Genomic DNA, 19,767 nt, shown 5'->3' with positions numbered 1-19,767 from the left:
CAAGGGGTCCGAACACCTTACAAACAGCTTACAGAATAAACTCAGGAATTCCTGACTCCCAGCCCAGGGAGCAGCTCTGTAACAAAAGACAGCCCTCAGGAGAAGTGCCCTGAGCAAATACAAACTGTTTACTACTAGCTCCCAGGCTGTTTACTATCAGCTGCCAGCCCTCCTCACAGCAAACACAATGATCAGGGCAGTTCTGCTTCACCAAGTGTGACAAGTGGTTATTGAGGAGGCAGCTCCCCAGGGACTCTGACCCTGCTGCCTCCCACGCCCACCTCCACACTGCTGTCATCTCACCTAGGACCTCAATTTTCAGGTACCCTTCAGTCTGGGTGGCTGTGGCAATTGAATTTCACTGCCTGCAGGCACAGCACGTTAAAAGGCTTGTTGAGGTTCCTCCACGTTGAGGATCGATACAGTTTGTAAGGCCCTAAAACACCAACTAAAGGATTTAAGTCATTTGCACGCCTCACACCGGGGACGGAAATTGATGGTGAGGTTTCATTCACCTCAACTCCCGTGTGTCTGGGGGCCATGGGAACAGCCCGAGCGTTTTCCTACCTACCATTCGAGCTGTAGCTGAGGAGGAGGTGTTTCAGCAGAGCAGAAGGCTGTGAGGGCTGCTCCAGGGAAGGCTGCCTCTCTGAGCTGCTTGCCGTGCAGCCTGGCAGCCCTCGAGCTGCGCGAGTATGAAAATACAATTCTCGGCATTATAAATAGTACAAAAAGGAAAGGAAGGACTGGTGCAGCCAGTCCAACGTGTCATGGTGAGGTCAGGCACGTGCCCCTCGAGGCTGAGGAGCAGCCACGGGGCGTCCAATTCCCTGCCAAAGTGCCAGGCATCAAACCACCGTATCCAGTCCCCGCAGCGAGGGGGGACGGAGCGCAGCTGCCTCCTCCTAAGCAGAGAGCTGAGGATGATGCAACACTCGTGCCCAGAGTCTTTCAGGAGGGAATCATGCCTTTATTCCTCTTCCTGTCAGCCAGGACCCGCCGGTTATGGTTAGCTCTTGAGCTTTTGTTTGCTTCCTTCTTCCTCCTCTCCTGCACCGTTTCCCGGTTCTGCCCGTGGCCCTTCACGTTCCCAACAACAGCAGAGCTGTCATGCTTGTGCCTGGAGGGCACAGGGGAAGGACATCAGCACAAGCACACCACAAACCTGGGGGACAAAATATCCCCAGGAACAACTGGGTGTGGGGAGTTGGGCCATCAGGCCTTCAGCCTCAGCCCATTCCACCTCTACTTCTGCCTTCTACTGAGCATCAGCACAAGAGGAAATGGGGTTAAGTGACATCGGGGTAGGGGGGTTTCAACTGGATATTAGAATTTCTCTCCTGGCAGAGTGGTGAGGCCTTGGCCCAGGCTGGTGGTGGAATCACCATCCCTGGAGGGGTTCAAAAAATGTGTGGACGTGGCACTTGGGGACATGGTTTAGTGGTCAGGGTAGTGTTGGGTTGACATTTGGACTTGACCTTTGAGGTCTTTTCCAACCTTAGTGATTCTGTGACTAGCCACACAACGACTGCATCCTTCTCTGCACAGAGATTGTCAGCTAAAGCCAGCTGTTAAACTTTCCAGAGATGCCTGTGGGAGCTGTTCATGATCTGAAAAGCTGTGCTCTCCAAGATCCTATCTTCCACAGGGTTCTTCTGCTTATGACAAAGGGACATGCCACCCATCTGATGGGACAGAACCACCAGCAGTGAAGTGGAAGTTGGGTAAGGAAGTTACCACCACTGTGGTGGTGACCCTGAGGTACAGGAATGTTAAGGAACTGGTATATCCTCAACAATTTCAGTCAGCATCAAAACACCTAACCATGGAGCTGGGGCTTCACCCCACAGAGGGAGAAGCTTCTTACCCCTTCCTTGCAAGGTGAGCCAGCCGCCTGGCTTCAGCCCTCTCCCGCAGTACAGCTGGGTCCTGCACAAAATGGTCCTAGCAGGGGAAGGAAGGAAGGAAAGAGGTCAGTAAATTCATCAGCATCATGCAAAAGGGTAGAGCAGGAGCTGATTCTGGTGGGCCATGGAACAGAGTCAATTCACTGTTCGTTCTCTCTTCTGGCTGAGCCAGCAGGATTAGTGTCAGTGACCAGAAACACAAAACCTGGCAAAAAACCTGACTGAGACTTCTCCCCCTATCCTCCCTCTGCCAGCAACACCATCCACATCACCATTTCCGGTCTATCCGTGACAACAGAGCGTTAGTGACCCTCAGAGTGTCCTGCTGGCACTGTCTATGGAGTAAAGGAGATGCCAGCTCTCCATGGAGCAAGTGTCATTGCCTCAGCCCAGGAAGCAGTGGGTAGCTGTACTCAGGGGCCATTTCACAGCCCAGTAGTCTGCAGAAAGGGCCACTCTGAAAAGAGGCTTAGTCTCCATGCTACTGTTAAAAGATTCACTCTCTGAAAGAGGCAATCTGCTCCCTGTCACCCTGCAGGTGAAGCAGGTATGACCTGGTAAATCTCAATGTAACTCCAACCACAAGCTAAATGTCACCTTTGTTCTTTCCTTTTCAGCTTCCTCCTCTTCCTCCTCTTCATCATCTTCCTCTTCCTCCTGTCCTTCCTCCTGCCCTTTAGGTCTCAAGACCTGAGGAATTGTGAATGGCCTGAGAAGGAAGACACAAACAGCCAGCAATGAAGACAGAACAGCCACAAGCATTTCACTGAACAGCAGGCCCTTTCTGGTTTCTATCTTTCAAAAATGAGAATCTACAAGTTTCATGGACTTCTTTTTCTGAAGGGGGAAAAAAAGAAAGAGACCCAGTAGCTAATGACACATTTACTGTGGGCAATTTATAACCACATGTTCTTCACTGGGGAATGTTCACTATGAAGTTGTTACTGAAAAGAATAATAGTTTAAAAAAAGGAGCAGGTCAGGAAAAACCTGAAAGCTCAGAAAGAATTTCTCGAAGGAAACATTTGCCTCCTCTGGGAGAAGGGGATCCAGGCACAGCCACGAGGCAGCGAGCACCTATGGTACAAAGACAAACCCTCAAACCTCATGCTCAAATTCAGCCAGAAGCATTAAAGCTTGCAAAGTGCTGTGCTCTAAACTGTCTGTGACCAGCCAGTGGTTATTCATGGAGCCCCAATTTCATTGCTGTGCCCCAGTTTCATCCAGGGGGAAATATCTGGAGAAATCCATCAAGCTTTATGAATCAGCCCAAACACGCAGAGCAGCAAAGGGCCTGGGGGGTGGAGGCAGAATTTGCCACATGCCTACAGCTCTTCTTTAATATATATATATAGGTGTGCGTGTGCTTAAATTCTACTGGAATTCAGATCCACCATTCCACTGTCAAAGAAATAAAGGTAAAAACAGAAAAGCCTTTTTTACTTCTAACCTATAGATGTAATTTTCAGCAGTAACATCTACTAACTGTTCCTGCTGCCTCTCAAGGAGCAGCGAGTGCTGAGCACCTGAAATAGGGGAAAAGACCCAAATGCCACACTGCTACAGGCAAACCACAAAAAGGATTTAAATTTGAAGCCTCACCACACTTTAGGAGGAAAAAAAAAAAGGCAAAGGGACAAAGGAACCCCAATGTAAATATGCATTTGGTTTTGAGGTTAGAAGTGGTGACATCTTCATAACACATCAGAATTTAAAAGGCCACTTTCAGAAATGTCAAACCCCCTTTAACAGATGTGTTTTCTGTCTCTAATTCTTATTTCTAAATTAAATATTCTACATCCCCCATCCCAAGCTAACCCTTTTCTCCCTAAAAGCTAATTGTCTCCAGTGGTCAGTCACTGTGGAGATGCTGTGCAGTCCATCCAGGACAGAATTCCAGCTCTCAGCACTCCGAGCTGTCAGAGGGGACTGGCAAGGAGAAGTTCAGCTGTACAGTTTTCCAAATTTTGACATTTCCCTTTGCTAAGCAGCCATTTTACAGCTACCCTCAATGTGGATTACTCAGGCAGCCCATCTTCCCCTGCTGCAGGACAGTTTTCTGTAAGCGGAGGCACTGCTGAGTGGAGTTTCAACACAATGGCAAACTTCCCTCTTAGATTTGTTGATAATTGAGGCAGTGGCCCAGTCCTGCAGACACGTTCTGGGTGCACACCATGGCAACACTCCCTACCTAGAAGAAGAGACCCAAAAAATCTCCTTCCTTAGGTATTAGAAAAAGCAGCAGCAGCAGCCAAAGGGGTGGTTTCAAGTGTGCACGTCCTCATGGAGAAACAGCCAAACCCCCCACTTTGGACAGACTTGGGCGAGCCAGACAGCTCTAGGTGGTGATTCCCACCAACCTCCCGAAGCCACAGCACCTACCTCCTACTGATCAGCTCATCATCTGAGTCAGCATCGTTTGCCCCCACTTGGTTTCCATCGTAAGTGTCGTCGTACTCGTCCTCATAGTCCTCCCTGTAGAGCTGAGCCTCCCCTGGCTGCACAGGAACCTCCTCCACCACCACGCTGTACTGGCTGTAGCGCTCCCTCTGCTCAGCCACCAGGCGTTTGTCATTCAGCAGACTCCTGGTTGTGTCCTTCTCCCTCCTGTGCTCCACAGCATGGCAAGGGAGAGGCAGACACAAAGGTAGTAAGCAAACATCTTCTTTGGGAGTTATCTGGTTTTCCCACTAGTAAGTGGAAGCTGAAGCAGCAGAAGTCTCCCTCTCTACTCTGCTCTGGTGAGACCCCACCTGGAGCACTGCATCCAGTTCTGGAGCCCCCATTACAAGAGGGACGTGGAGCTGCTGGAGCGTGTCCAGAGAAGGGCCACCAGAATGATCCGAGGGCTGGAGCAGCTCTGCTGTGAGGACAGACTGAGAGAGTTGGGGCTGTTCAGTCTGGAGAAGAGAAGGCTCCGAGGTGACGTTATTGTGGCCTTCCAGTATCTTAGGGGGGCTACAAGAAAGCTGGGGAGGGACTTTTTAGGATATCGAGTAACAACAGGACTAGGGGGAATGGGGCAAAGCTGGAAGTGGGCAGATTCAGGCTGGATGTGAGGAAGAAGTTCTTCCCCATGAGAGTGGTGAGACCCTGGAATGGGTTGCCCAGGGAGGTGGTTGAGGCCTCATCCCTGGGGGTCTTTAAGGCCAGGCTGGATGAGGCTCTGGGCAGCCTGATCTAGTGGGAGGTGTCCCTGCTCATGGCAGAGGGGGTGGAACTGGGGGATCCTTGTGCTCCCTTCCAACCCTGACAGATTCTGATCTGTTTTAGCAGAGGACATTAGAGCCCTAATGGCTCAATGGTTGGACTTGATGATCTTGGAGGTCCCTTCTAACCTAAATGATTCTATGATTCTAAGTCTCCTCTCAAACTCCACGAGTGCTCCCTAAGCTTATTTCCCCTGATTTATAACGGGGCTGCTTGTCTGGCTACTAAAACCAGCCACTCCTGGCTTGGAACAAAGTCATTTTTCAACAGAAGCCCAGCAAGATCACACAGCAGATAAGAACAGGAACTGGAGACTGCTGCTGTCATTTGAGACAGAAAGGAAGCTTTTATGGGAGGCCAAAAGCAATTATCCTCAAGCTGAAATTTGGCCCAGATCCAAATAACACCAGCAGTCCCATGAATCTGGACCAGCAGCTGTTTGGGCCAAACCTCCAGCCTAGAGGTGGCTCTGCCAGGCCCCGAGTGCCCTCCAGCCCCCTGCTGCAGCACCAGCTCATGGTGGCAGCACACGCAGCTGCAGAGTTTAAACATTTGAAAGAAGGGAAAACCAAGCACCAGAATTTTGGCAGCAGTGTTCCAGAGCAGCCACTGAGATGCTGTGTCTCAAGCTGCACAAAAGGAAACTCTTTGAAGTCCCATTTTTCAGACCAGCTAAGTGCATGCCCTCAGCAAGGGATTCCACTGCCAGGTACTCACAGGACAACTTCCAGCCCTCAAAGTCTAGAAGGAACATGCATCAGTGGATGTATTTGGCATTTGATTGTTATCAGAGAAGGAATCCATCCAAGGCAGACTCAAGACTGGACAGACATATGGGACATGCCAGCAAGCAGTGGGGACATGAGCTGAGCAGCCTGATTTTCATTGAGAAACCCAAAACAAGGTAACATCACAGCGAGATGTGGTTGCCCTCTCTAACTGACTCACTGTTCCATGCCTGCATTTAGCTGCAAGCTGCCCTAACAAAGCAGGTGGTTAGTTCACACATACCTAGGCTGGGATAACATCTTCTGTTGGGAGTCAGCATGAGACTGAACTAAGCATTTGGTAATTGTTTCCTGTTGAGCTGGTCTGATGACTGCAGAAGAGCTGCAATGGAATGTTTCAGACACCAAATCCAGGAAAATCTCCTCTAGTCCCATAGTGTTCAGGACATGCTCTAAGTTTCAGAGCCAGCCATGAGGGCTGGACAGGCAGAGACAGGCGTGATTGCTTTTCAGGATCAGCAAAGAAGCCCTTACACCCCTGTCTGTTCACCCCCCCAGGCTTGTTGGGCTCCTGGTCCTGCTGTGCCTTTCTTTTTCACACTAACAGTCCCTGTCCCAACCTGCTTACACTTACCCTCAGCACAGCTACTGCAATGAGGCCCAACCTGACCTGGCTCTTCAAGCACTGTTGTGACACCAGGCTTAGGCAGCACCAGCACTGAGCACAAGCAGAATTTGGTGAGCAAAAGACTTTAAGAAGAAGAAAAAAACCCCACAGTATTGATACAATTCATATTCAAAGCAGATCTCATGCTAGGCTGGGAGAAACCAGGAACCATTCAAGGCCAGGTTGCTGTGGGCTCTGAGCAACCTGCTCTAGTTGGGGACATCCCTGCTCACTGCAGGGGGTTGGACAGGATGACATTGAAAGGTCCTTTCCAACCCAAACCTTTCTGTGAATCTATGAACCCTGTAACCCTGGCACTTGGGTAAAGCATTGGGCTTCTTGCTTGTGGAAGAAAGGCTACTGAAGAAGTTGGACATTGGTGCTGAAAGAACACTCTTCACATTTACAGAGTTGTGAACATTAAATCCTAGAGACAAGGTACCACAGTTCAGCCCTTGATTTCACTAGATATGGTCAACTTTGGGCATAGAGTGTCCACTGTCTGTTACAGCTGGTTACCTCCAGGTTCTAAAACCCACTCAAAACATAACATCTGGAGTCATTGCAGAGAGTGTTCTCAGAGTAAGAACAACTGTTTTGAAATGAAGACATGGCCTGAGGGAGGCCAAAGAGACACCAGGAACAAGAGCAGTAAGAGGATAATCCCAAGAGATCACATAACAGATGCCACCTCCCTGCAGCTGGAGGGCAAAGCCATGGGAGCAGGGTCCCACAGGCCAGCTCAGGGATGAGCTGCAGCTACCAGAGTTCTCTGTGATCTGCAGAGGGAGCTCTGAGCAGGGTTATTCCACACATGGGATGAACTGGCTGAACTCGGAAAGTGCTCTGCAGCCTGTCCAGCTGCTGCAGCAACCACCCATATGAGCAAGACTTTGGGGAGACAGGAGATGAGGAGGGGATTCTGAACCTCTGCTCTGGGGAGACCCCCCTGCGGTGCGGGGGCAGCTCGGGAGTCCTCAGCACAGCAGAGCCAGGGACCTGCTGGAGCGGGGCCAGAGGAACCCCAGCAATGCCCCGAGGGGGGAACCCCTCTGCTGGGAGCCCAGCAGGAGAGAGTTGGGCTGGGGCAGCCACAGAGGAGAAGGCTCCAGCTGGGGAGACCTGCTGGGGGCTGCCAGGACTTCAAGGGGCCTACACGAAAGCTGGGGACAGACTTTTGAGCAGGGCCTGTTGGGACAGGACAAGGGGGGTTGGTTTGAAACTGGAAGAGGGAGATTTAGACTAGAGAGAAGGAAGAAATTTTTGAAGCTGAGGGCAACCCCTGGCCCAGGCTGCCCCATCCCTGGAACCATTCCAGGTGAGGTTGGCTGGGGCTCTGAGCAACCTGCTCTAGCTGCAGATGTCCCTGCTCCCTGCAGGGGGGTTGGACTGGATGACCTTGAAAGGTCCCTTGCAACCCAAAGCATTTGATGGGTCTATGAGCTAGCCACGTGCACCCATGCACAAGGCTCCTGCTGAGTGCAAGCAGGCACATCAAGCAAGGCAACACGATGAGGGGAAAGGAGAGACTTCTTAGCTATGAACACTTCAAAATTCCTTGCCATGGCCAGAGAGAAAAGAAATTATTTTCTTTTCTAGCCAAGGCAGCATGGACACTATGGCATTGCTGCTGAGATGCTGTCTGACTAGACTTCAGGACAAAAGTGGTTTACTCTTGAGAGTGTGAAGTATCTCTGCAACCAAAACCTTACCCAGGAGCTCCAAGGGTCATATGGCTCAATACCCAATTAGACTTTTAAAATTTACTCTCTGTGTAAATAATATACCAACATAAAAGTTACATTTGGCTGTTAGAGAAAGCATTTCAGAAGAATGTGAAAAAAGTCAGAGGTTATAGAGACACAGCTGACATGGGTGGAGGCAGCAGGGCAATGCCCTACCCTAAACCTGCGTGGAGCACCACACACACAGTGGGCAGGAACCAGAGGAACTGTCCTCCTGGAGGGAGCCTACAGCAGCAGGAACCACATCAGCAGTCTGAGGCACTGAGCATTATCAGATTTTGAAGTAGATGGATATTGAAGCTTCACTTGGCTCTAAACCAAATGATTACTTAGGCTCAGCTCTGAGTCACCATCCCAGGCTCGCAGAGTTGGTTGCTTTTCAAGATTTGTTGTTCAGTACAAGTTTAACATTAAGAGCAAGAAGCAAGAGCCCGACAGAAGCTTGGCAGAGCAATCTCTAGCAGCATACAGATGAAAGCCAATTAGGAAAAACACGGACTGAAACCAACCCTCTAATAATATTTCATTTTACTTTCCCAGAGAAACAGAAGAAACAGGTAGAAAACGTTTTGACCAGCCTTACTCCTCGCCGACAAATTCCTGCAGGAGGTTTCTGTGAGAAACAGCCGTGCAGGGTTGCAGATATTTACTCCTCCTGACAGACAGGGTTAATTAAAGGTGCCCCATACTCACCGTTTGCCTTTTTGTATCCGAGAGACATCCACTGAATCCCTGCTGAAAACATCAAACTCATCATCCTGGAAAACATTACAGCGAGAGGTGACTAGAGGAGTAGGGTCTGGCTTCAGCTGTCTGTTTAAAAAAAAAAAAACAAACAAAGAAGAAAAAGAGAATGAAAACAAAGGTGAACTGGGGAAGACCGAGTCCTCTCCTTCCTAAGACCTTGCTTTATGCTTTGCCAGTCTCAGAGTCACCCAAAAGCAGACCAAGGTCGTCCTCGATTCCTCCATTTCACAGCTGCACTGTTGCACGTGCACGACCACGACAAGGCACTGGCCAAGATAAAAGGCACAGATTTCAAAGCTTATCTTTGTGGGGAAACTAAAGTGACTTGTGTCTTGGTGTCTCATCACCCTCCCAAAGAAGAGCTTCTTAGAAAATCCTATTTTGGGCCAAAATCCTCTTTTGTTGGAAAGTATTCAGAGGAGAGCCACAGAAATGCTGCAAGGGCTGGAGCAGCTCTGCTGTGAGGACAGGCTGAGGGAGTTGGGGCTGTTCAGCCTGGAGAAGAGGAGGCTCTGGGGGGACCTCATAGCGAACTTCCAGGACCTGAGGGGGGCTACAGGAAAGCAGGGGAGGGACTATTCACAAGGGTCTGGAGTGACAGGATGAGGGGTAATGGCTTTAAGCTAGAAAAGGGGAGATTTAGGTTAGACATTAGGAAAAAGTTCTTTAATATGAGGGTGACAGATCACTGGAATAGGTTGCCCAGACAGGTGGTGGAGGCCCCATCCCTGGGGACATTCAAGGTCAGGCTGGATGAAGCTTGAAGTAGCTTGTTCTAGTTGGAGATGTCCCTGCTTATTGCAGGGGGGTTGGACTAGATGAGCTTTGGAGGTCCCTTCCAGCCCAGACATTCTATGATTCTATGAAAATAAGAAGTTCTTCACTCTGAGGGTTGTGAGACACTGGAACAGGTTGCCCAGAGAAGCTGTGGATGCTCCACCCTGGAGGTGTCCAAGACCAGGTTGGATTTGGCTTTGACCAACCTGCTCTAGTGGGAGGTGTCTCTGCCCATGGCAGGGGGGTTGGAACTAGATGATCTTTAAGGTCCCTTCCAACCCAAATCATTTGATGATTCTGTGGCTTACAAAAAGCAGAAAGAAAATTCTTCTGTTCATTTAAGAACAAGTAAAACTGCCCAGCAGCATGGACTGTGACAGCCTGCGTGGTCCCCAGGCAGTGACTCAGTAAAGCTGAACACTAAGTATGATGAATTACATGCTGGAAAAAATTCCAATAATTTGCTACTGTCGATTTGAGGCTATTTACCTCCCTATGGTTCCTTCCTAATCCCTTTTCTCAAGGTTCCAGGTTTACATTTGTTCAACTTCTCAGTCAAAAGCCCATTGCTTTAACATTCAATTTGTTGGTGCTGTTAGCTCAGCTGGGCACCCAAAAACGCCGCTGTGCTCGCTTCTGAAATCAGCAGTGATCAAAATTCCACATTGGCTATTGAATTGACAGTTTTGTTTCAAGATGCAAAAGGCAAGGGAAAAAAAAAAAAAAGCCAGCCCTATCTTCTGTAACTGCTGGCTTTGCACAAAAATCCCAACCCTTTCACAAGCCCACCCACTTCATTTGTACCCATGTCAGCAGATCTGACTGTGAGAGCGTGAAGATTGTTGCAAGACTAAGATTTTTTTTTACAACATTTTTCTGATAAAGATGCATTCCTTTTTTAATGCAACAATGAGACAGTCTGCCCATTCCTCCATGAAATGTGAACAAACAGCACATTCACATCCTGAGGCTCAGCCAGGAACTGCTGTGGCAGCACAAACACATGCTAGCAGCTGCAGACAAACTAAACTGTCTCAATTCCATCGCCAGCTAGAAACCCCACATCCCATCTACAGCCCAGAGAAGTCAGTAAAAGCCTGGCAAATTTGTCAAAATTTACAAAACATGGACCTGAATTGCCACTTCCAATCTCCCTCTGTTTTAGCTTCAACTGCAGAGCAGTAGCCTCTCAAATACTGTGTCTGACCCTGCAGGTTGAATTTTGGCTGAGCAGTTCCTTTGAAGATGCCTTTTCCTGGAGGACAGTTGGGATTTTGACACCTGTAACCCTGGCCTCTGCAGCAAAACAGCTCTGGAAGGCAACACACTCTACTGACCAGCCCAGGCTTAAGCCAATGTCTCCATGAGGGAATGTGAATCCTTCTTATTTGTGTATTTAATGTACAAGTATCTTTGTCCCTGTTGCAAAACACAGCCAAGCGTCTGCTTTACTACAGTGCTGAGCAGGGACACGAGGGCCAGGAGCTGACAGCTGATGGCAAGGAGAAACTCTCACTGCAGCTATCTCCCCCAGGAAAACGCACAGGCAGCTTCTCAGAGCTCTACAAGAATGATAAACCACAGACAAAACACCAAAACCCATCCAAACCATGCCAAAAGTTGTCCCACACCTTTGCATGGTCCGGTCCAGCTTATCCAAGTATGGCACCAGCTTATCTTCCAGAATGTTGTTGATCACTTGCTCAGCGTTGTAACTGTACTCCTCCAGGCAGGCCAGGATGAAGCCCTCTCCAAGGTCTGGCAGCAAGTCCTTCACTTGGGAGATCAGAGAGTCCAGTTCCACCCCTGAGACCTTGGGAAGGGGTGCAGCGGCCGCACCAGCACACTGCAGACACCAAACAGAACCAGTGGCTTTAGTGGAATAATGTTTAGTGGAATAATTAGTGGAATATGTTAGCAGAACTTCAGCACAAGGAGCTCAAAGACCGAAGTGAAAAGAAATCAGCCAAGGGGTTTATACTACAGAAGGTCTATGGCACAGACTTGGGCACACGACTTTGTCTGTCCCTGAGTCAGCAGGGATGCTCTGGAGAATCCCTTCCTCAGAGGACATATGAGCTCTGGGTGTCACGGACACAGGAGCTACAGTGCTGAAATGCAGGACTTGCATAAAGCACGGCCACAGCAAACCCCAGCCAACAGCACCTATGGGCAGTTTGCCCCAAGATACAGCTGGGATTCAGGCCTAGCTTTGTGTTACATTGCACAAGACACGTGGGGCTGCACTGAAATCTAGCAAAGGTAAGAAATGAGGCTAAAACCCCATGTAAGCCCCAAACCCAAGCAAAACAATCCTCTCCTCAGAGAGGAATGGAGTAAGGACAGAGAGAGCAGAACCCAGTCCCACCCACACAGCTCTACTCACCTCATCCTCTGAGATGTACGCAGCCCCCAGCTCTCCCAGGTCCTCAGCAGCACTCTCCACTATTGCTTCTGCTCCATTAGGTGCTGCTGGGGGTGAGGGATCTTTAACAACTTGTGCTTTTTTCCTGTCTACCCCTTCCCATGCACTTTCCACTGCGTGGAGGATATAGGCTGTCCTGGTCTCATCTCTAAGGGGACAGCATTAAGGACATTTCTAGATGCATGTATTCAGACCTCACCTTGGAGTAATTATGTGATTTGCAGCAACCCCCAAGGCTGTATCAACATTCCCCCCTTTCTTTTTTTTTTTTGTTTATTCTTTTAAAAGACAAAAATTTTCCACCAGTCATGCAGCTTAACCAGAGCTGCATCACCAGAGCAACAACCAAAGCAGGAAGAGTGGAAATGCCACCTGCATGGAGTCCAGGAGCAGCACCCCAAGGTGACAGCCAAGGATACAGCGTGGAGGACGCTTGCTGAAGCAGACTGACATCATCCTCCACAGGAAACAGCTCATCGTAGTCACGGAGGAATCTGAAGATGCAAAGAGTTTAATCAGGTGAACTCAAATTCCCAGGAGCCCTGTCCCACTCCACGACTCCTCCTCTGCCACCACGACGTCCTCCCTGCTCAGGTGGGAACACGGACAACCCTTCAACCCCATGCTGGATTCCAGCACGTGTTGCCACGTCTGATTTTGCTCCCATTGCACTGCAGCAACACTTCCCCCAAGCACCAGAGCCAGTTGCAACACTCCTCCTGGTGTTAAGAGCTGTAACCCAGTGCCGCATTACAGAGGAAACGTGGTTTATGATTGGAACATGATCAGAATGACAACGCCGTCAGCAGGACGAGATCCAACTCCCACTTCTGCCACTTACTCACTTTGCATCTTCAGCATTAGCACTTAATATCTTCCTGGTCTGGCCACTCCAGTTGAAAAGCACAGATTAGTAATAACAGCCTAGCTTGTCAAGGTAGCTAATGGCTAAATTGCTGTCCTCCACTTAGAAAGCTGGGATTAAAGAGTGAAGATTCTCCAGCGTCAGGCAACACCCTCCTCACCCTCACAACCAAGTCTGTGCTGCAGTCTGAAATCTTCTCACAGCAGTTCTCCCAACTAGTCAGAATGATTTCTACCTCCCAAATGCATTGTAATGCCTCGTAATAATGTCTCAGGCAATTCTGCTGTAAAGAATGGAATAGGAAAGCAAGCTGACCCTCCTCCCCCTGGGCCTCTTTCCAGCTAGACTCACCTCCTCTCCTGAAGCACTGAAGTGAAGATCTGCAGAAATTCCTCAATAAAAGGCTGAATGTTCTCACAGCTGCAGAAAAACAAAGGCACAGAGTGAAACCCTCAGCTCTAAGGCTACTGCACTGCAAAACCTCCACATTCTGCCTCACTAGCCAACCAAGTCACACTTGTACATCAAGGGAAAATCCCATTTGAAAACAGATTTAAGACCATTTTTGGCTCTCACAGGAGCAAAGGGTCAAATGGAAATAAGTTTCTTTTATGTCTTCAACCAACATTTTGGGCAGTTAGGTCTGAAGCCCTATCACAGTTACTGCTCTAAGGCTTGAGACAGACTTTACAAATCATTGTTTGATGCCTCAGACCTGCAACAAGCAGTGAAGGGCGTGGAGCCCTTTCGTAACTGCACTCTTATTACATGTCTTGGGATTACACCAGTGAACCTCCCAGAAAGTATGTGCTCACCTAGGCAAGAACATACACCCAGCAAACTCCTCCTGCAACCTTTCTGTTCTAACACCCAAACCTCCCGTGGCTGCTGAGGCATCAAGCCTCATGGCAGGACAGCACACTCTCTGGAGCAGAGCAGTGCTAAGAAAAAGGTGCTTCTCCAGAAAATCCAGATCCATCATTTCTACAGCTGCCTCAGCTCTCAAACTGGCAATGAGTTTCTGGAGCCGTCCTTTACTACCCCTGAACTATCTTTAGTCTTTCACAGTGTGGAATCTGAACACGTTGCACTCTCTGGTGGGCACTGAAAGGCAACACTCAGGTAAGCAAGGGCTGCTGTTGCTGCTTGAGGGTCTGGATTTACAGCACAGACAGGCTGGGTGAGAGGCTCCAGGTCACAGAGGAAGTCAAGGAAGCAAATCCAGGTCTCTCGTAAAGAATTCCACCAACAGACCCTCCTCATCTTCTTGGACAACTCTACTGCTATCAAACAGGAAAATATTCAAGCAGAACAAGAGCTGCAGAGACCAGGAAGCCACAAAACCTGTAACAGGCACAGAGAGACCAGCCTAAGGGAGTGCTGGCCTTGGCCAGGTACTTGGCTCTGCCCCCAATATGCAGCACGAATTTGGGTCATTTCCCTTCATGTCTGTTTTACAACAAGGATAGTTATACTTGTGTTCATTTTGAGACTCCTCACAGAGCTATTAGTTAATTTTCACAAGAGGAGGGGGTAAGAACCAGGTAAAGGCACCAGTAGCTAGATTTAGGATGCCTGTTTTCAGTGATCTCTCACACCACATCGTTCCTGCTGTGGTGTCTCAGTCAAGGTGTCTACACACACCACTGGACTTCACAGATTAGCCATAAACCCAGGTTAGAAAGCTTGTTGGACCACAGTGTTGTCCCACTCCAGTGGGGTCAGCACAGAGCTCACCACACCAATTCTGCCCACACAGCTTCATCTGGGACAGTCCTGCTATGGAGCACAACAAACTTCTGATCTTAGCCAAAGTTTTTGGCTCCCACCCCAACACAAACAGCAGAATCCAATTTCTCCAGTAAATCTGAAAACAAGGAAACATCTCCCCCACAACAGCAATCACATAACTGGCTCATTCCACAGCACCCAAGTGCCAATACCTGCTCTCTAAGATGGGCTGCAGACAGACTTGGTTTATTAGGATGTGAAAAGCTTCTATCATCTTCTTCCTGGAATGTGAAATTCTCCTCCACAAATCAGCAAAAACACTTGAAAGAGAGTAAAAAAAAAAAAAACCACACGGTTGGTATCAGCACAAGGAATCTGAATCTTTAACACCACTACCCTAGAGTTATCCCTCCTGAGGGGGAATTTCATTAGCAGAATCATTGCTTTGCTGCAAGGACCAGAGATTAGATCCATTTAATAGTCATCAAGGAAAAAATCTGTGCTCCAAACAAAGCTGGCCTGCATCACCAATTGCCCAACAGCTAGACAGATGATATCTCAACTGTACCAGCACATCCTGCATCTTAAATTCAGGCTGATCTACACAGAGGTATCATTCATGTTTTCACACTTTGTTATAATTTAGATGCACATCCCATCCACTTTCTTAGACAGCAGTGAAAGAAACCATTAGTCACCCCACTGCCCAAGGAAATTTGGAATCAGAAAAGACATCTCATCAGAGTTCTTTGAAGCAGCATAAAAAAAAAAAAGCTAGAAAGACTCTGCAGAGGTGGGTAAAGCAGCAGGAAGTGAATTTTTAACTAAGCCTGGGGAGGTTTTTTCTTGCAAAGAAAAGGCAAAGCTTCGCAGACGTCCTCACCTGTTATCCTCATAGCGCCTCTTCTTAATTGCAGATTCCAGCTCAGGAATTGCCAGCTCATAAAATGAAGCCAATCTGGAGAAAGGGGCAACAAAACAGTCACTGTCAGCTGAGGTTTCCAAAGTCATTTGCTAAAAGACAAACCAAATTATTAATGCCATTCCCTTCTCCTCACCAGCCATACTCATTAGTACTACCCCGCTTTGTGCTTTGCTCCCTGAAACACAGGCAAGGAAATAAACAGTAGGCAAAGGGCAGCACTCTGAGGAACCCACCAAGGTGTCTCTGGAGATGGAAGCAAAGAAATGCCTTTGAAAGGCACCACGCTGCTGAAGAGAAGAACAATGAACAGCCTGCCCAGGCCAGAAACATCCCAAGTGCAAATCTGCAGCCTGCACAGAGCTGATCTGCTCGAGCCTGTCCTGAAACATCCCTTCCCACCCCAATGTCCCCACAGCCCTACCTTGCTAAAGACTGGGCATCAGACAGGGTATGATTTCCAACAGAACCTGCTCTAGGTGGCCATTTAGATGAAGGTATCCAATATGCAGAAAGCCTAAGAGGATGTTTCAGTAGGATGGGGCAGGAAGGAAGCAGAGAGAGTCAGCCTGGTCCAGTTTCATGTTTTCCATGCCAGGCAGCCCATACAGCCCCTTTCCTTCAAGGGCTGAGCACCAGAAGATGTGGGGAGACACAACAACAGCCAGATGCCCTCACAGAGCAGCAGCCAGTACTGCTTCCCGAGTAGCTACATGTCACAAGTAACAGTTTGCAGCACTTGGCACAAAAGCCAAGCTGAACTGAGGAGCAGAGGCTCCACTGGAACGTTACACCCATTTCTCATACTAAGAGCCAGGCGTTTTAAATGAGTTAATTGAAGGAAATGTAGCAGGAGCTGGTTGACACTACTTTTAGTCAGGGACAGAGGTTAGCAAACGCCAGCAGATGGGTTTAGACTCCAGGTTCCAAGGAATCAGTTTTTCCTCCCCACACTGAGAAGGAATGAAAAGGCTGCTGCTGACCTGCTGCACAGATCAGAACTATCTTAGCAGATCTTTGACATCAACAGTAGAACTAAAAGCAAAAGGCTTCCCTCCTCTGAGTAACCAAGTGTGCACAGGGTGCTGCCTGCCAACCCAGCCAGCCACAGCATCCACCAGTTCTGCCAACAGCCAGCTTGACAATGACATCCAGAGAGGGCAGACACCTACAGGCCCCAGAGCAGCTTCACTCAACCTGTGGCCCATAAACCACTGGCAGCTGCAAGACTTCAGAGGTCTGCAACGTGACTGGAAACAAAACCCTGTGCTGGGTCACACCAATGAGCACACAGAATAGGGGAAATAAGGACAATAAATTAACCCTTTGGTTGCTCCTAAATAAAGGCTGTTATGAAGAGACTCTACAAGGTGAGCTGGGAGCTTCAAACACCCACTGGAGGACCTGCAGCCTCTGTGGGAACACACTCTGCTGTCTGGTCCTTGAGCCCATCCTGACTCATCGTGCTGTGACCCAGAGCTGGACAGGGAATTAGCTGTCAGCCCAGCCTGTCATCCTCTCCCAGGCACACGGCGTCTGCCAAGCCTCAGCAACGTTCTCTAGCATAAATCCTAGGCATAATATCAAACAAAAATGTTTCTTTTCAGACCTTGGTGGACTATCACTCTGAAATACTTTCTGCTTCCCTTGCTTTGGGTCCTACAGCAGGAAGCTCTTTCTCTCCACAGCTCTTTTCCATTCACCCCTCCCCACCCTTCCCAAAGCACACTGAGCACTGTTTGGTTGGGTTTTGAAACTGTCATGGTTGCCTGGCTCTAGGATCACTCATGGAGAATGATGAAGGTGAACATAAACCAGGCAAACTCTAGACATCCTTATATTCACTTATTTATTATGCTGTACTCCTGTCAGTGTGAACCCTGCAGTCTCTAGTTGCATTAAATCTGTCTACTCCTAACAAGGCAGGGACTGGGACAGGACACACAGCAGCACATTCAGTATTTTTACTTTGCCAAGACCAGCTCTGTCTGCAGTCCAAGACTTACCTGTAACAAAAGTCATGTTTTTGGAAGGTCTGGCAAGCCAATGGGAAGACATCAAGAAATGCCCAGAGTGTTGTGCAAGTGTCGCATAAGTAGAGCACAATATCCTTCAGCTCCTGAGAGAGAAAGAGCAATTAGTGAGAGAAAAAACAGACAACTTGTCCTAGGAACACAGCAGAACTCACTAATGGGACACATCACGTTCAGAATGAGCCTTTTTCCTGCTACCAATCCTACACACATGGCATGTCACTGGGTCTTGCAGCAGAGACCATGTCTCCACTGACATTTCAAGCCTTTAAAGATCTCCAAAGCAATCCCAGCTGCTCACTCTCCTTAAAGACTCTGTGAAATAACAAAAATTCTCATCACATCCTGTTTTGGACAGTGGCTTTGTCCTCAATATATCCTCCACACGTAGTATCCTTCTCCATCTATCCCTGGAACCATTCCAGGTGAGGTTGGCCGAGGCTCTGAGCACCCTGCTCAGTGCAGGGGGGTTGGACTAGATGACCTTGAAAGGTCCCTTCCCACCCAAACTGTTCTGTGATTCTCTGACCTAGCAGGAAGCACTGCAGAGCAGTGGTAAAGGAATTAAAGGGGTGATTTTGGCCCATTTCAGTGCAAGATGCTTTTTCAGGGTAGCTGTAACAACTCCCCCCCCAAACTGTATGACTAAGATTCTGTAGAAGACCATGTTCAGTGACACAGAGCCTGTCTTTGTACAGCACCCAGCACAAAAAAAACCCCAACTCTTAATTAACTAAACTCTTGTTAAATATTTCTGAAGGAAAAAACAAAAAAAATCAACTGATCCCTGTCAGGGTTATGTGGAGACTTATGTCAGGTACTCTCCTACATTACTTAGAAGCTGTTTAAGTGACAAAAATGCCAGGTTTCAAAAGAGCCCATGATACACTGGATATGGCTGAAATGCACCCAAGCAAAGCAACCAACTCATGGTGGGACAGCTTTATCATCAAGTCACACGACAGTCACCAGTGTTTGGGAACAGAACGACCATCTGTGGTCAGACTGTTCCATGGACAGACTGTTCAGGCTGCAGGACTACAACGAGCGAAGCATGAGGACCAACAGTTCTACCTGGAGGGGCATGTTCCCTGGAGTCACATTGATTTTTTCTTCCAATCTCTGGGGCTCAGCAGAGGCTCCTTCACACTGCAAACCACACTTGTGCAAAATATTGTTGAACACCTACAGCAAGAGAGGAGAATGGTGTTAAAACTGATGGGAGAAGGCAGCAGGACAGGCTTTATGTTGTTAATCATTGATATGATCACATGTGCTATAGGAAACTGCTTCCAAAATGATCCAAAATAAAATGGCAGAAAAAGACCTGGGGGTGCTGGTGGGCAGCTGGCTTAACAGGAACCAGCATTTGCCCAGGTGGCCAAGGCCACCAGCATCCTGGCCTGGAGCAAAACTGTGTCCAGCAGGAGCAGGGAAGGGATCGTGCCCCTGGACTGGGCACTGGGGAGGCCACAGCTTGAGCACTGGGGGCAGGTCTGGGTGCCACAGGATCAGAAAGACCTTGAGGGGCTGGAGCGGGTCCAGAGAAGGGCAACGAAGCTGGGGAGGGGTCTGGGGAACATGGTTGTGAGGAGCAGCTGAGGGACCTGGGGGTGTTTAGTCTGGAGAAGAGGAGGCTGAGGGGAGAACTGGCTCTCTGCAGCTCCCTGAGAGGAGGCTGGAGAGAGGTGGGGGGTGGGCTCTTCTCCCAAGGAACCAGTGATAGGATGAGAGGCAATGGGCTGAAGTTGCCCCAGGGGAGGTTTCAGTTGGATCTTGGGCAGAATTTCTTTCCTGGCAGAGTGGTGAGGCCTTGGCCCAGGCTGCCCAGGGAGGTGCTGGAGTCCCCAGCCCTGGAGGGGTTCAAGAAACCTGTGGATGCGGCACTTTGGGACATGTTTTAGTGATCATGGGAGTGTTAAGCTGATGGTTGCACTTGATGATCTGAAAGGTCTTTTCCAACCCAAATGATTCTATGACATCTGCAACAGGCTCTTGGAGGCTACAACAG

General features: G+C 48.9%; 1 protein-coding gene across 2 annotated transcripts in view; it reads right to left on the bottom strand.

The window, feature by feature from the left end:
• Nucleotides 1-951: 951 nt before the first annotated feature.
• Nucleotides 952-19,767, bottom strand: part of ASCC2 (activating signal cointegrator 1 complex subunit 2) — a 26,101-nt gene continuing 7,285 nt past the window's right edge. For both annotated transcript variants that reach the window (XM_008949631.1, XM_008949632.1), the window contains 13 exons: nt 18,831-18,941; nt 17,730-17,842; nt 15,685-15,759; nt 15,014-15,121; nt 13,422-13,490; nt 12,625-12,699; nt 12,167-12,353; nt 11,412-11,626; nt 8,950-9,069; nt 4,289-4,513; nt 2,505-2,616; nt 1,868-1,944; nt 952-1,120 (listed from right to left, as the gene is read on the bottom strand). In XM_008949631.1, the coding sequence (XP_008947879.1) occupies nt 952-1,120; nt 1,868-1,944; nt 2,505-2,616; nt 4,289-4,513; nt 8,950-9,069; nt 11,412-11,626; nt 12,167-12,353; nt 12,625-12,699; nt 13,422-13,490; nt 15,014-15,121; nt 15,685-15,759; nt 17,730-17,842; nt 18,831-18,941 (1,656 nt within the window). The remainder of the gene's footprint in view (nt 1,121-1,867; nt 1,945-2,504; nt 2,617-4,288; nt 4,514-8,949; nt 9,070-11,411; nt 11,627-12,166; nt 12,354-12,624; nt 12,700-13,421; nt 13,491-15,013; nt 15,122-15,684; nt 15,760-17,729; nt 17,843-18,830; nt 18,942-19,767) is intronic.

The sequence above is a fragment of the Merops nubicus genome, unplaced genomic scaffold (assembly GCF_000691845.1).
Source record: "Merops nubicus isolate BGI_N331 unplaced genomic scaffold, ASM69184v1 scaffold32191, whole genome shotgun sequence".
NCBI classification, from domain to species: Eukaryota; Metazoa; Chordata; class Aves; order Coraciiformes; family Meropidae; genus Merops; species Merops nubicus.
Note: the sequence above shows the minus strand (reverse complement) of the source record. Positions and strands in the feature narration are given on the sequence as shown.